This window comes from Bos indicus x Bos taurus, chromosome 3 (assembly GCF_003369695.1).
Source record: "Bos indicus x Bos taurus breed Angus x Brahman F1 hybrid chromosome 3, Bos_hybrid_MaternalHap_v2.0, whole genome shotgun sequence".
NCBI classification, from domain to species: Eukaryota; Metazoa; Chordata; class Mammalia; order Artiodactyla; family Bovidae; genus Bos; species Bos indicus x Bos taurus.
In genome coordinates, this window is record NC_040078.1 from 109701213 (window position 1) to 109717663 (window position 16451).

Consider the following 16451-nt stretch of genomic DNA (forward strand, 5'->3'; position numbering starts at 1 on the left):
ATATTTCTCTAACACACATATAGAAACTTGAAAGTGAAAGTGAAGTCACTCAGTCGTCTCTGACTCTGCGACCCCGTGGACTATAGCCTACCAGGCTCCTCTGTCCATGGGATTTTCCAGGCAATAGTACTGGAGTGGATTGCCATTTCCTTCTCCAGGGGATCTTCCCAACCCAGGGATTGAACCCACATTGTAGATAGGCGCTTTATTGTCTGAGCCACCAGGGAAGTCCATAGAGAAACTTACATTTATTAAAAGGTTCTTACCCACTCACAAAATTAAGTTTTAAAGAATGAAAAATAGAACTCATAACACAGAAAAAAAAAAAAAGACGCTGGAAGTTGGGCACCCTATTCCAAGACACAGCTGAAATAAGGAAATAATCCAACTAAAGGTGTAGAAACTAATTAAAGAATATTGGTGATAAATTCAAAAGAAGTACTTGCACATTTAGTCAGGCAAAATGATGCCTACAATAGTGACTTTTAGGTAGTTTTAAGATGTGTTTTACTAAATAGATGCAGCTTGTTAGTAAGTGGCATATCAGGGGTATATAAGTGACTACTGACTAGTTTCTTTAAGGTTTATTTTAGTGGGTTAAGGTTTCTTTTTCTTGCAATGTTGATTGTACCATTACTCTTCTTAGCTATCTTTTCTTTGCTAAGAATGCAACTAAACTTTGGCCCAAGCCTCCAAAAATACTTCAGTGAATTTTTTCAGTGAACAATCTGGTACAGAGATTTGAAGCAAGTAGCTAAAAAAAAATATTCTTTCTTTCAAAGTGGATGAAAAACAGTATCTGCTGGCAGGAAAGAAAAGGAATTAGGCAAACAGCATTGCAATCAAAGTTGATTTAGAGTTGTAGTGTTTGAAGAGACCTGGAATATCTTACAGCCCAACACTCCACCTCAAGCGAATGCCCTACCTCCACTTGACACTCACAGAAAGAGTCTAACAAAAGATCTTCAGAGACCCACACTGACAAACCAATGATGATCTCATTATACAGTCATACCCCCTTACCTCAGCCTGCGCTTCCTTGAACGAGAGACAGAGCGACTTCGGGATCGAGACTTCGAAAACGAACGAGAACGAGATCTTGATGCAGATCTTGACCGAGAAGAGCGAGATCCAGACTTAGATTTGTTTGTTTTTGACATCTCTGAAGAAAGGGTCACTTTTCAATTATACCTAAGAATCAAACAAATGAGTGAGCCTCTTTGTAAACCTGAACTTCTGTGAACACTTAGAAACAAACAAAAAAGATGACATGACTGCTTTAGAGAGGTGGGAGAGGGTGAGATGTATGGAGAGAGTAACATGGAAATTTATAATACCATATGTAAAATAGATAGCCAATGGGAATCTGCTATATGACTCATGGAACTCAAACAGGGACTCAGTGATAATCTAGAAGGGTGGGAGGGGGAGGGAGATGGAAAGGAGGTTCAGGAGGGAGGGGACATGGGTGTATCAATGGCTAATTCTTATTGATATATTTACAGAAAACCACAAAATTCTGTAAAGCAATTATCCTTCAATTACAAAAATAAATTAAAAACAAAACAAAAAAAACCACTCCTTGCCCTTTTACCAAGGAGGATTTCTAAGCAGTACAATTCCAAACACCATCCCATAGCAGCCAATGGAAAACCTGACTTGTAATTCTCACTAGAGAACACCACAGACAAAAATGAAGCAAGCTATCAATAATCTGGGACATGTAGTCTTTTCTCAACAAGCAGACAAGTTTTGCCAACTCAGCTAACTGTTAATACAAGTAATGAGATGACCTAAGACAGGGTTTTCCCAGTCCTCACAGGAGAAACTCTATGCAATGGCATCTTGATTAGAGAGTAGGTGGCATTTCTGACCATTTATTTCCCTACTTCCTGGACCTGAAGCCATGAAGCATATCCTTAATATTTACTTCAAAGGAAAAGGTTTAAACTGTAAGAGACTATTCTCAAATACTGTAATGCCACAACAGGATGTAGTACATCATGTAAAATACAGGACATTAATCCATAAACACAGGAATAAAGTAATTTATAAGGAGAAAAACTATTAACTTTCTTTTAGCCTGTCACTACCTTCAAAAGCCAACCTTCTTTCGGGGTCACTTTCCCATGAAAAAAAAAAACCCACAAAATTGTCTCTTCTTTTTTTCAAAGATCATAAAGCTAGTTAATAGGCAAACCAGGTAAGAACTATAGGGCCTAATTCTGTCACACCTCACTGCTTAACAAAAGATTCTTTTATGTGAAGGGAAAATAATAACTGATGAACATTTCACCCTTCCCTCTCAGATTTTCTTGTTATTCAGATCCCGGCTCAAAAGCTATCTATCCAGAGGCTTGCCCTGGCCACCCAATCAAAAGCCATTTTCTAAGGTATAGTCCAATGCCTGTTTTCTTCTTCAGAGCATTCAATCTAGGACTTGAAAGTTATTTACTTTGCACTTGTTTACTTTGCTTTTCCACCTGTACCCAAGTAGAATGCAAGCTCCCACCGGCATAAATCTCTTATTTACTAATGGATGCTCAATGCCCAGAACAACAGACACTTAAACAATATTTTTATTAACTTATCCTCAAGCAGAGTATCATTACACCCGTTTTTACAGATGAGGATACTGAGCACATAAAAGAAGGTAACTAACTTGCCCAAAGCACACAGCTTTAAGTGGCTAAGCTGGGATTTGAACCCAAGTGAGCTGGCTCCAAACCAGTGTTCTTTAACTACCATTATATTATATGGTCTTGCCAGAGACTTGTGGGATGAATAAATGATTCTAAGTCTCAACTCCTACAGAGTTCAGGATCTGGTAAGAGAGCAACACAGAGACAAACTGAAAGGCAGTATTTGTTTATCATTACTATATTCAAGTTTTAGATTTGAATTTTAATAACTTTTGGAAAGGCAAAGAAGTCCAGGAAGCTTCTACAGCTCCAGTTCATAGGGATTATAACCATAATAATCTCAAGAGACATAATTTAGAAGAGGACTGAGAAACGGCTAGGAAGCCAAAGACAAAGGGTGATGAGTAAGAGATTGCTAAATGAGGATACCAAAGGCCTACATCTAGATCCTGCCAAAAGGATCAAACTGTTACATGTTCTATCAAGGTCAAAGATGTTCAGTTTGGAGCCAATTTTCGCCAGCAGTGTCACTGTACAAAGCCAGGGTGGAAGAATAAGTTATTTGGGGATATAGGGTGAAGGTGTAAATAAGAAACTTACAGAAACTGAATATTGAAAACACATTGTTTTTTTGGTTGGCCTTCAGTATATTTGGGGATTCCTTGGGTTCATTCCTGTTCAATGGCTTTTTTCTGTTACAAGTCTAGGGATATCTTTGCCTAGTAACTTCTCTGTCCAATTTCCAATTTTAGCCTAGGCTAGAAATAAAAATCCTTTTAGCTCACTTTTACACAACAGGTGGACAATATCAGACTTTAAAAGGGAGGGAATTCGCTGGTGATACAGTGGTTAGGACTCTGTATTTTCACTGCTAAGAGTGCAGGTTCAATCACTGGTCAAGGAACTAAGATCCTGCAAGCTGTGCTACATTGCCAAAAAAATTTTAAAAAGAAAGAAGGAAAAAAGAAGATGGGGGAACAAGTTAGTAAAACAGGAAATATTCATTTCCACTCCCAGACATTGGAAAATTAAGACATTTTCATTAACAGGAAGAGAAAGCTGTCACTTAAATACAAACAGAGCCAAATTTAACAGTTTTATATATATTAAACTTACTAGAGTTGACAAGTATATTCAAGAGTCACTTACTGTGACAGCACCTTCACTTCGAGAACTCCTTTAATGTGAGCTGAAATTAAAACACCACTACCCCTGAGAGTTAAGAGGAATAACTCTGGATGATACAAAACTAGAGCTGGAAATAGATCAAATAAATACCTTAACTCATTCACGAGAACTCTTGAAAGTGGACAATGATAAATTAAAGCAGACTTGGTCTTTGCCTCCGTGGAATTTATAATCTAGAGTTGCAGACAGACAATAAACAAGTGAGCAAGCAAAAACGTAATTCTGGCAAGTACTAGGAAGATGGCAAAAAAAAAAAAAAAAAAGCACAAATATGGGCAAATTTATAAAGTATGGTACCAAGAGACTCGGGTTCAAGCCCTGGGTTAGGAAGACCCCCTAGAGGAGGATATGGCAACCTACCCCAGTATTCTTGCCTGGAAAATTTCATGGACAGAGGAGCTTGGCGAGCTACAGTCTATGGGGTCGCAAAGAGTCTAACGTTAACTGAGCACACACGCACAGAATGACTTATTTAGGTAGGACGGTCCAGAGATAGCAGTTAAGCTGTCACCTGAAGACTATGAAAGAGCAAGTCACATAAAAAAGGGAAAGCTCCATAAGATTGAGAAGTCTTTTCTCTTGATATACATAAACAGATATAAAACACAAATATTTTAGTGTAAGGCAGGGACAACCATATCTAAAACTATCTGATCAAATTACTAAAATTCATTCAAAACAACTCTCAGTTTTAATTTTGAAGACTTTTTAAATGTCACTGCCATTACACATAGGTTTTCCCATTTCTAACATTTCTTCCATGTCTATGCTCTAAAAATATTATGGAGAGTGAGACAGACAAATCAGATCAGATCAGTCGCTCAGTCATGTCCGACTCTTTGTGACCCCACGAATCACAGCACGCCAGGCCTCCCTGTCCATCACCAACTCCCAGAGTTCACTGAGACTCACGTCCATCGAGTCAATGATGACATCCAGCCATCTCATCCTCTGTTGTCCACTTCTCTTCCTGCCCCCAGTCCCTCCCAGCATCAGAGTCTTTTCCAATGAGTCAACTCTTCGCATGAGGTGGCCAAAGTACTGGAGTTTCAGCTTTAGCATCATTCCTTCCAAAGAAATCCCAGGGCTGATCGCCTTCAGAATGGACTGGTTGGATCTCCTTACAGTCCAAGGGACTCTCAAGAGTCTTCTCCAACACCACAGTTCAAAAGCATCAATTCTTCAGCACTCAGCCTTCTTCACAGTCCAACTCTCACATCCATACATGACCACAGGAAAAACCATAGCCTTGACTAGATGAACCTTTGTTGGCAAAGTAATGTCTCTGCTTTTCAATATGCTATCTAGGTTGGTCATAACTTTCCTTCCAAGGAGTAAGCGTCTTTTAATTTCATGGCTGCAGTCACCATCTGCAGTGATTTTGGAGCCCAGAAAAATAAAGTTTGACACTGTTTCCCGTGTTTCCCCATCTATTTCCCATGAAGAAATGGGACTGGATGCCATGATCTTCGTTTTCTGAATGTTGAGCTTTAAGCCAACTTTTTCACTCTCCACTTTCACTTTCATCAAGAGGCTTTTGAGTTCCTCTTCACTTTCTGCCATAAGGGTGGTGTCATCTGCATCTGAGGTGATTGATATTTCTCCCGGCAATCTTGATTCCAGCTTGTTTCTTCCAGTCCAGCGTTTCTCATGATGTACTCTGCACATAAGTTAAATAAGCAGGGTGACAATATACAGCCTTGATGTACTCCTTTTCCTATTTGGAACCAGTCTGTTGTTCCATGTCCAGTTCTAACTGTTGCTTCCTGACCTGCATACAGATTTCTCAAGAGGCAGGTCAGGTGGTCTGGTATTCCCATCTCTTTCAGAATTTTCCACAGTTTATTGTGATCCACACAGTCAAAGGCTTTGGCATAGTCAATAAAGTAGAAATAGATGTTTTTCTGGAACTCTCTTGCTTTTTCCATGATCCAGCAGATGTTGGCATTTTGATCTCTGGTTCCTCTGCCTTTTCTAAAACCAGCTTGAACATCAGGAAGTTCACGGTTCACATATTGCTGAAGCCTGGCTTGGAGAATTTTGAGCATTACTTTACTAGCGTGTGAGATGAGTGCAATTGTGCAGTAGTTTGCGCATTCTTTGGCATTGCCTTTCTTTGGGATTGGAATGAAAGCTGACCTTTTCCAGTCCTGTGGCCACTGCTGAGTTTTCCAAATTTGCTGGCATATTGAATGCAGCACTTTCACAGCATCATCTTTCAGGATTTGGAATAGCTCAACTGGAATCCTATCACCTCCACTAGCTTTGTTCGTAGTGATGCTTTCTAAGGCCCACTTGACTTCACATTCCAGGATGTCTGGCTCTAGGTCAGTGATCACACCATTGTGATTATCTGGGTCGTGAAGATCTTTTTTGTACAGTTCTTCTGTGTGTTGTTGCCATCTCCTCTTAATATCTTCTGCTTCTGTTAGGTCCATACCATTTCTGTCCTTTATCGAGCACATCTTTGCATGAAATGCTCCTTTGGTATCTCTGATTTTCCTGAAGAGATCCCTAGTCTTTCCCATTCTGTTGTTTTCCTCTATTTCTTTGCACTGATCGCTGAGGAAGGCTTTCTTATCTCTTCTTGCTATTCTTTGGAACTCTGCATTCAGATGTTTATATCTTTCCTTTTCTCCTTTGCTTTTCGCTTCTCTTCTTTTCACAGCTATTTGTAAGGCCTCCCCAGATAGCCATTTTGCTTTTTTGCATTTCTTTTCCATGGGGATGGTCTTGATCCCTGTCTCCTGTACAATGTCACGAACCTCATTCCATAGTTCATCAGGCACTCTATCTATCAGATCTAGACCCTTCAATCTATTTCTCACTTCCACTGTATAATCATAAGGGAGACAGACAAATACCACCTTGGAAAACAGCTTAGCACCTTTTACATGTTACAAGCATTTAGCATTTAGTTTCTGTTCAAATTAAAACTTCTTCCAAAGGAGATTTTGTTTCTTCAGCAATGCCTACTCTTCTTTAACATGTTGTTTCATTTAGAGTAAGACAGCCATGTTCCCACACCAGCAATATAAAAGAATCCAACTATTGAACAAGTAGTGATCAGCACGCTAGCAGGCAGAAACATGGGACACAGTTCCTAAACTCCTAAGGGCTGGTATGATCCAAATATCCTTGAACTTTCCAAGATCCTTCAGATGACGAGGTTTCCTATCCACATCATCCCCCTATTTGCCACGGAATCAATTCCGGTTTGTCCTCCTTCACTGGGATACTGAAAACTATTTAGACACTGTTAATGCATCCTAAGACTGCTCATTCTGGCAGCCACACCACATGCTGATTCAGAGTGAGATGAGTCACTAAGGCCCTCAAGTTCTTTCTCATAAAACCTCCTCAGCTGCAAAATGTCCTCCTCCTCCATCTTGTACTGACACTACTGTTGTTCTATGCCCCCCTCTTTTCAATGTAAAACCCAGGTGCATAATTCAAACAGCCTTCTGAAATCATTTCAGATACAATCCTGTCACTTGGAGCAAGGGTTTATCTTTTAAAGTGTTTTGCAGAGCCACCTGAGAGGACCGTTTCCAGACCCATCACTCTTTTTGAATCACAAGCATTCACCGCCAAACCACTTTTCTTTGGAAGAACAGATACACTTTACTTAAAGCAAAAGTCTTAAGGTATATAATTACATGGCTTCTATATCATTAAAAACACAGATTCTGAGACTTCCCTAGTGGTCCAGTGGCTAAGATTCCATGCTCACAATGCAGGGGACCTGGGTTTGATCCCTAGTCAGAGACTACATCTCATATGCCGCAACTAAGACCCAGCACTGCCAAATAAATTTTTTTTTTTAATGCAGATTCTACTTTTTCCTCCAAGCAAAAACAGTAATATTGACAGCAAGGGCCAAAGAAGCTTTTCTACATTAAAGACTCTCAAAGATAAAGAATTCAATTATTCCTTCCCCCTCCGCATGCTGGATTGTTAAGTTTCTTCTTAAGTGTCCCTAGTGATTATGCCAGCACTGTGCTTGGCACATGGTGAACGACTGCTGAATTCACCAGAAGGAACATCCTGGGAGTATTTAATACTGTTTGCCCCGTGTGTGGAACACTGTGGATAGGTTTCACTGGGGAGAGTTCCTAATACTAAGCAGTGCCAAATATAGCCTCTCAACAGGCCGCCCCAGAGCTTCAACCTTCGCAGCCCTAAACAGTCAAGCTACATATAAACCATGCAACTATTCTTCAATCCATAAATACTAGGTTTATATTCCAAAAGATCCTTCTCAGAAAAGATTTAACTGCTTATTTTCTTTCACAGAAAGATTTACTACTAATCAAGCAAATAAAAATGGAAGGCAAATATACTATAACCTGAAAACAAAACAAGAATGTAAAACAGACCTATAGCCTTCCTAGTATGTAAAACCAACTCAGAACTAAGTCCTTTAAAGTTCTCTTTGGAAGGAATGATGCTAAAGCTGAAACTCCAGTACTTTGGCCACCTCATGAGAAGAGCTGACTCATTGGAAAAGACTCTGATGCTGGGAGGGATTGGGGGCAGGAGGAGAAGGGGACAACAAAGGATGAGATGGCTGGATGGCATCACCTACTTGATGGACGTGAGTTTGAGTGAACTCCGGGGAGTTGGTGATGGACAGGGAGACCTGGTATGCTGCAGTTCATGGGGTCGCAAAGAGTCGGACACGACTGAGCAACTGAACTGAACTGAACCCATGAAAGGATGTAGGAATTGTGTTGGGCCAGGGAACTAACGTACATGGTTAACAGTTTGCTCTCTGAATATCTGTATCTGTTTTCAACCACTCCACTGCCGTACTTAATGTCTGTACAGGCCTTTGCTGGGCAAACCACTTTTTTCCCTTCTCTCATTTCCATTAATATCAAACTTACTACCTCACAGGATATTCCACTTAATCAAGAATCTTGTGTACCTTAAAGAGCATATTCACAGCATTTCTTATCTCATCTCTCACTTCAGTATCCACATTACAACCAATCTAAAACCAAACAAAGTACTGGTATTCTGATGAACACCAACCTCTTCTAGCACCACCACCTGCTTTCCCTGCAGCAATTAAGCACACACAGTTGCCTCTCGTTTTAGGTTATGAGAATATATTAGTATCGTGAAACTTACATCACTAATTCTCACTCCAAGGACTCACAACTAACTCAAGAAAGGAGTGTTACAAAGGAACATTTACTTTAATCTGCTTAATTTAGGTCACAGGACACAAACAAGATCTAAGCCTAGAGAATTTCAGGACAGGATCAATAAGCACCACTCTCTAAAAGTAAACTAACAGTCAAAACAATGGATAAAAACAATCATCTATGGAAATCCTTCCAAGAAACAGCCTTCCAAATACAAATCCAAAAATCTTGGCATAAGACCTAGAATCCCTTTAAGGTAAGTCCCTAATTTTAAGATGTAAAACTCCGTAAGATACACACTATGACATGAGTTTATTAAAAAAACAAGTTTTTAGTAATGAATGAATATGGATGGGAAACTGAAACACGGGAATCTGCATCTTCTTGTAGTTCAGAGAAAGAAAAGGCTATGCTTTAATGACCCATACCACATACATATGTTTAGGCCAAGCCATGCAGCTCATGGGATCTTAGTTCCCCAACAGGGATTGAACCTGGGCCCTCAGCAGAGACACTGTGTAGTCCTAACCACTGGACCACCAGGGAAGTCCCCATAGTAATAATTTAAAGAAAAAATATCTATCTAAAAGTCGGGGGACTATAGAGTTCAAACCTAGAAGTTAGCATACAGACCAACAGAGATTTCTGTCCTGCTCTGGGGGTTGGGGGTGCATATGTGAGTGCTCAATTGCCCAGTCATGTCCAACTCTTTAGACCTGTAGCCCACCAGGCCCTCTGTCCAGGGGATTATCCAGGCAATAATACTGGAGTGGACTGCCATTTCCTTCTTCAGGGGGATTTTCTTGATCCAGCCCTCATCTCTTGCATTGGCAAGCAGATCCTTTACCACTAAGCCACCCAGGAAGCCGCCAGGTTGGGGGCAGGGGTGTGACATTTATTTGTATCTAGCAATATAAGGTTTCCAGGATACTTGTGTTGACAATAGGGGGAAGTATTTTATACTGGAATTATCCTGAACAATCGGGACTCATCACTTACTCAAGCAGGACAATTCAGCTACCCTGATTTGATGGACTTAATATTTAGGACTGTCTGGGGAGCCTCATGGGCTGCCATCTATGGGGTCGCACAGAGTCAGACACGACTGAAGTGACTTAGCAGCTGCAGTAGCAGCAGCTTCTCTTGCTCTATTTGGAGTATGTTAATCAAAGACCCTTCTAACTTGAAGTTTGGTCTCTGGATGGACCTGCCTACCAGAAAACACCCTAGGCAAATACTGGCTTTCCTAATACATATTCATCAGAAACTGATTCCCTGGCACTTTATCAATAACACCTGTGCCAAACAAGGAGCTATGAACCTTCAGCATTATCTCACTTACATTGTGCTAGTGATTCACCATTACCACACAGGCTACCCCCATGTTGTACTCCATCAATAAGCTTCTTGTGAACCTGATCAGCTTAAAAATAACAAAACAAAACTCTGTTTCTGAAGCATAATTCTCTCTTAAAATATTTGGTTCATAAACCAGCAAAACTGAAATGCTTAACTAAAGCAGCCAACAGTTCTCTTCACCTACCCCTATCTGCTAACTCACATGCAAAAAATAGAAACAGGCTCTGCCTGAAACATGTCTGCCCAAGATAGCAGAAATGTTTCTGCTGTGGATGACTTTAGAAAGTCCAAACTAGGAAAGCCACAGCCAGCTGTAGAGAACAAAGAGCTTCATGTAACAAGAGACTAATAATAAGAAACATTCCAAAGCAGCTACACCATTTTACTTCCCCATCAGCAGTGTATGGGGGTTCCAATCTCTCTCCATCTCCAACACTTACTGTCTTTTTATTATTGAGCTATAAGACTTCATAAATTACGGATGCATGCAACTCTGTGTGACCCTACGGACTGTAGCCTGCCAAGCTCCTCTGTCCACGGGATTCTCCAGGCAAGAATACTGGAGTGGGTTGCCATGCCCTCCTCCAGGGGATCTTCCCAACCCAGGGATCAAACCCACATCATCTTTTACGTCTCCTGCACTGGCAGGAGAGTTCTTGACCTTTAGCGTCATCTGTGAATCCCAAATTATGGAAACAGGTATATTAGACATATACTTTGCAAGAAGATTCTCCCAATTTGTAGGCTGTCCTTCCATTTTCTTGACACAGACCTTTAAAGAAAAGAGCTTTTGTTTGGTTCTAAGTCCAATTTATCTTATTCGTCCCTTTGTTCCTTGTGCTTTTGGTATCACATTTAAGAATGGTTTGCCCAAGGTCACAAAGATTTACTCCTAGGTTTTCTTCAAAGAATTTTATAGTATTAGCTCTTCCATTTAAGTCCATAATCCATTCTGATTTAAATTTTATGTTACAGTGTGAGGTAAGGATCTCATTTCATTATTTTGCATATGGATATCCAGATGTCTTAGTACTGTTTGTTGAAGAGACTAGTCTTATCCTCCTGAAATGTACTGGCCATCTTTGTCAAAAATCAGTTCACCATAAATGTGAGGGTTTATTTCTGTACCTTCAATTTTATTCCATTGACCCGTATGTCTATCCTTATGCCAGTCTGGATTAATGTAGCTTTGTAGATATTCTGAAATCAGAAAAGCACAGTTTTTCCAACCTCTCCTGCTCAGAGAATTTTGGCTATTCTGAGTCCCTTACATTTTCAGATAAATTTTAGCATCAGCACATCAATTTCTGCAAAAAGAAAAAAAACAAACAGCTGAGATTTTGTCAAAGATTGTTTTGAATCTGTAGATCATTTTGGAGAGAACTGTCTTCTTCACAACATTAAGCCTTCCAACTTGTGAACACGGGATGTCTTTCTACAGGGTTTGTAGTTTTTTTCAGAGTACAAATTTTGTGCTCATTTTGTTAAATTCATCCCTAAGAATTTTACTCTTTTTGATGCTACTGGAAATGAACTGTTTTTCTGTTTCATTCTGATTGTTCATCGCTATGTTTGCCTAGTCACTCAGTCATGTCCAGCTCTTTATGACCTCATGGACTGTAGCCCGCCAGGCTCCTCTGACCATGAGGATTCTCCAGGCAAGAATTCTGGAGTGGGTTGCCATGCCCTCATCCAGGGAATCTTCCCAACCCGGTGATCAAACCCAGATCTCTCATTGCAGGTGGATGCGTTATCATCTGAGCCACTAGGGAAGCAGTCATTAGTGTACAGAAATACAATTCATTTTTGTATACTCATCTTGTATCCTTTAACATTACTGAATTCATATATTAGTTCCACTAGTTTTCAATGGATTCCTTCAAGATTTTCTATATAAGATCATATCATCTGCAAAAGAGTTTTACTTCTTCCCCTGCTGAGTTAGATGACTTTTATTTCATTTTAAAAAGAGAGAGTTTTACTTCTTCCCCTGTGGAGTTAGATGACTTTTATTTCATTTTAATGCCTAACTGCCCTGGTTAGAACCTCTGGTACAAAGCTGAACAGAAATGAAGTGGACATTCTTCTCTTGTTCCTGACCTTAGGGCAAAAACACTGTCTTCCTTTCACCTTTAAGTACAATGATACCTGTAGGTTTTTCTCACAGATCTCTATTATTGGATTGAGGAAGTTCCTTTTATTCCTAGTTGGTTAAATACTTTTATTATGAAAAACTGTTGGATTTTTTTTTTCATATTTGTACTGTATTTATTGAGATGAGCGAGTGGTTTTGGTCCTTTAATGCTACTGTATTACACTGATTTTCAACAGTTACCACCTAACACCTGCTCTTACAATAGGCCTTAAAATTAGTCTTTATTCTATTTATGGATCTCTAACATAACTTAATAGAATGGACTGACCCCATATGTGCCTCCACTCCCTGTCCCTTGCCCCAGGAACTGCTATCTCTGCTCTAGCTAGAGGACAGTACTTTTCCAGATAGATGGCTCTACATTTGGTACTGCTGCTAACCAATTAAGTTTAACAATTCAGGACAGCAAACCAAAGAGGCTACAAAATTAACTGGTCAGAGATCATGTCTGATTTGTTCTCCCTTTCATGCACAGCACTTGGCCACGGAGTGGATGCTCAGTATGTGCTAACAAACAGGCTTGTTTCACACTTCCTCTTCCTTCTCCACTCTCTTTATCACACAAGCAGTAATAATAAAAGATCAGTTCACCAAATATTAACATTCCAATCTAAGAATAAAACTAAGTATGTACCACAGTCCTAATAACCACTGCTAAACTAGAAGCTGAGCTTATTCGGATCCCTTCTCTATATTCCTCAAAGACAGAGGAGGTCAAACTGATCTCAGTCTCTAGCAGACATTCACATTTCAATTAGCAGTGCCAGCTCAGAGGGAAACTCCACTGCCAGCAAGTCCAGTCAAGACAGCCCTGCTCTCAACAGTCACTAAAGGCAAGATGTAGAAAATTCTTGAACACACTGACTAAAATTAAAAAAAGACAGATCTAAAAATCAGCCAAGAAAGAAACTCACAGCTCATAAAGGGTTGTAGGCAAAGGACTGGGCCTGACTGTGTGCTCTGTGTGCCTCTGGAGAGGTGCAGGAAAGCAGAGCTCAGGTGACATATCAAATGTGTTACTATTTTATGCTCTCCTCTAGAGATTATCCTCTCCTGAGTAAAAGAGGGAAAGAGAATCAAGAGCAGCTATGGGTTTAGGGTAACACTTTCCCAAGACTTCACACCCCACTCCCAATATCCCTGAAGAAATCTAAGTTCAGAGACCCCTTCCTGACACTTACTCTATTAAACAGCTCTCTTGAAATATTACATAAACCCACAAATATAATACTAATTTCAATTCTGAGGTCTTAAAATTTATAGAGGCAAATATCCACATATGCATTGAGCACCTTTCTAAAAGGAGAGAAGGATCCTTTGAGGAGAAGGGCAGCTTTACTGCTGAAACAATTTAATGATATACGGTTTGCCCTTGCCTATATTACAAAATCAAAGTTATTCTGGAGTTCAGTACTAAAATTCTTTAACTTTTTTACGTTATACTCTATGTAATTTGGTAGAACATGTTTTTAAAATGTGTTAACATGTAGGTGAGTGAAAGTCGCTCAGTCGTGTCTGACTCTGTGACCACATGGAATTCTCCAGGCCAGAATACTGGAGTGGGTAGCCATTCCCTTCTCCAGGGGATCTTCGAAACCCAGGGATGGAACCCAGGTCTCCGCATTGCAGGTGGCTTCATCAGCTGAGCCACAAGGGAAGCCCCAATGTATAGGTACAGATATACATATAAAACACATCCACATAAGCACATATAGCGAACTATTAACAGTGGTTACCTCTGTGGAACAGAAAGGAAGACATGAAGAGGAAGGGGGCAGGAAAAGGGAAAGACATGAAATGAGGCAGACAGGATGGGAGCACGTGCTTCTTATTTTACATATAAATTTTTTTAGCTAGTGAATTTACAGGTGACTTCCCCCTACCAGTCTTTTTTAAAAAGTTGTTAATAACATTCATAGAGTTAATGGTGTTGATTCTCTTAATGTGAAATCAAACATCTACCTACTTTCTTTGGAGATATTTAAAAAATCTAGACAAATAATTTCCACATAACTCTAAATAAATAAAACCGCACTTTAACAATTCAAAGTCCATTCTGAGGAAAACGTTATTGCAATGGAATTTTTTTCCTCTTTAATATTCTTATTATGGAGGTATTGAGTCAAACATACACAAAAGTAGAAAAAAATAGTGTAAGGAACCCAAATGCATCCATCATCCAGCTCTAAAAAAATTATCAACTCTTTGCAGGTGGGCTCAATACATGATCAAAATCGTAATTAGTCTAAGTGAATATAGCCAGTCTCTGCAGCTATTTCCCCAAGTATATGAGCTCACTCACTCAGCATTAGACTCTCTGTGACCCCATGGACTATAGTCCGCCAGGCTCCCCTGTCCATGGGATTATTCCAGCAAGAATACTAGAGTGGGTTGACGTTTTCGCCTCCAAGTAGTCTTCCCAAACCCAAGAATCGAAACCTCATATCCTGCATTGCCAAGAGGATTGTGTACCAATAAGCCACCTGGGAAGCCCATATTTCCCCACACCTTTTCCGTTTAAAAAGAGAGAGAGAGAGAGAATCCTTCCATAAGAAATCCAGACGTGTGGGAGTTCCCTGGTGGTCTAGCATTAGGATTTGCCACTTTCACTGTGCAGGCCCGGGTTCAATCTCTGGTCATGGAACAGAGAATCTGCAAGCCTGAATAGCAGGAGGAAATAAAAACCCAGGCATGCAACGAGAGGACCCAAAAGGTTCATATCTATACGCTGCTCCGTGTGCGCTCTGAAAATCAGTCTAAAAAGGGGATCATTTGTATCAGCAAATAACAATGACTGTGATTTCAGTTCAAACACATTTAAAGTAAATTCCAAAGTGCAACCTTAAACTGTCTCCTAATTACGGGACATGAGTAGTCCAAAATACCACTGTGGGTTGTTTCATCAACTTGTTTTAAGAAGTGTGACTACTTCACAACAAGTGAGCAATTATGATGAGAGGAAGAAAATATACATTAATAAACTACATTTTGGGGTTAGCAAGGCAAAAAAGCTAAAGCTTCTAATTCTGCAGAGTCCAAAATTCACATAAAAACTGTCAGCTCACTTCAACTATGTGGCATTTGGAGAAATTATTTTTACACAGTAATTTTTTTACCAATGTGCTTTTATCCTAGCCTTACTATCAACTTCCCTGAAAATAAGCCTTTGTTAATAAGAGCATATATTTTAGTTTACTTATGCTAACAATGAACCTGTTTACATAACAAATTCTCAACTGTTCTAATGGCTGTTGTCAGGCTGGAAAGAATTCAAAGGAGAAACCAGCTCTGGAAAACTTCACAGAAACAATTCAGCACAGGGACCCCTTTGTGTTCACAAACTAGAGGGTTAAGGGACAGCCAGTAAAGCACATACCCTCAGAGAAACAGTATCTGGCCTTTTGTTCTTACGACAAGTAACTGCAGCAAAAGGCCCAACTCTGTTGTGTGTTTTCACTACTTAAAAAAAAAAAAGTAATTCGTGTCAGGTATCCAGGGACACACAGATAATTTTTCAAAGTGAAAATTAGAAAAATTTCCTTAATGCTTAAGAAGCATTAAGAAAGATTCCCTGAGGGTACACTCTGAAGTAGTTTAAAAGTGTTATCAATTAAGGAATGGAAAGCCTGACATAAAGATACAATGGATAATTTATCAAGAATACTGCCAATGTGGGAAGTTCTAGCCAGGTGGATTAGCCAGCACTTATTCACAAAGGTTCAATTCCAGGTCCTCCAAAAGTCAATCTCTATCCCTCCCTTTCCAGCCCTAATTTCTTTGGACAGCAAACAGGAGCGCTGCATTATTTAATCGCTTAGAAAATTCATAATAAACTGCACAGCAAAACAGAAAAAAAATGATGAGGACCATCTCTTCCAACTTGAGAAAAAGAAGTAATCCCTTTCTAACAGTAAAGCTACTTACATTGGATGCTTTGGGCTGCCAAATGCCAAA

General features: G+C 39.8%; 1 protein-coding gene across 6 annotated transcripts in view; it reads right to left on the reverse strand.

Annotated features, from left to right (window-relative positions):
- THRAP3 (thyroid hormone receptor associated protein 3) overlaps positions 1-16451 on the reverse strand; it is a 72491-nt gene that overhangs the window by 18068 nt on the left and 37972 nt on the right. For all 6 annotated transcript variants that reach the window (XM_027537818.1, XM_027537820.1, XM_027537815.1 and 3 more), the window contains one exon: positions 1024-1191. In XM_027537818.1, coding sequence (XP_027393619.1) covers positions 1024-1160 — 137 coding nt within the window. In that variant the 5' untranslated portion in view covers positions 1161-1191. The remainder of the gene's footprint in view (positions 1-1023; positions 1192-16451) is intronic.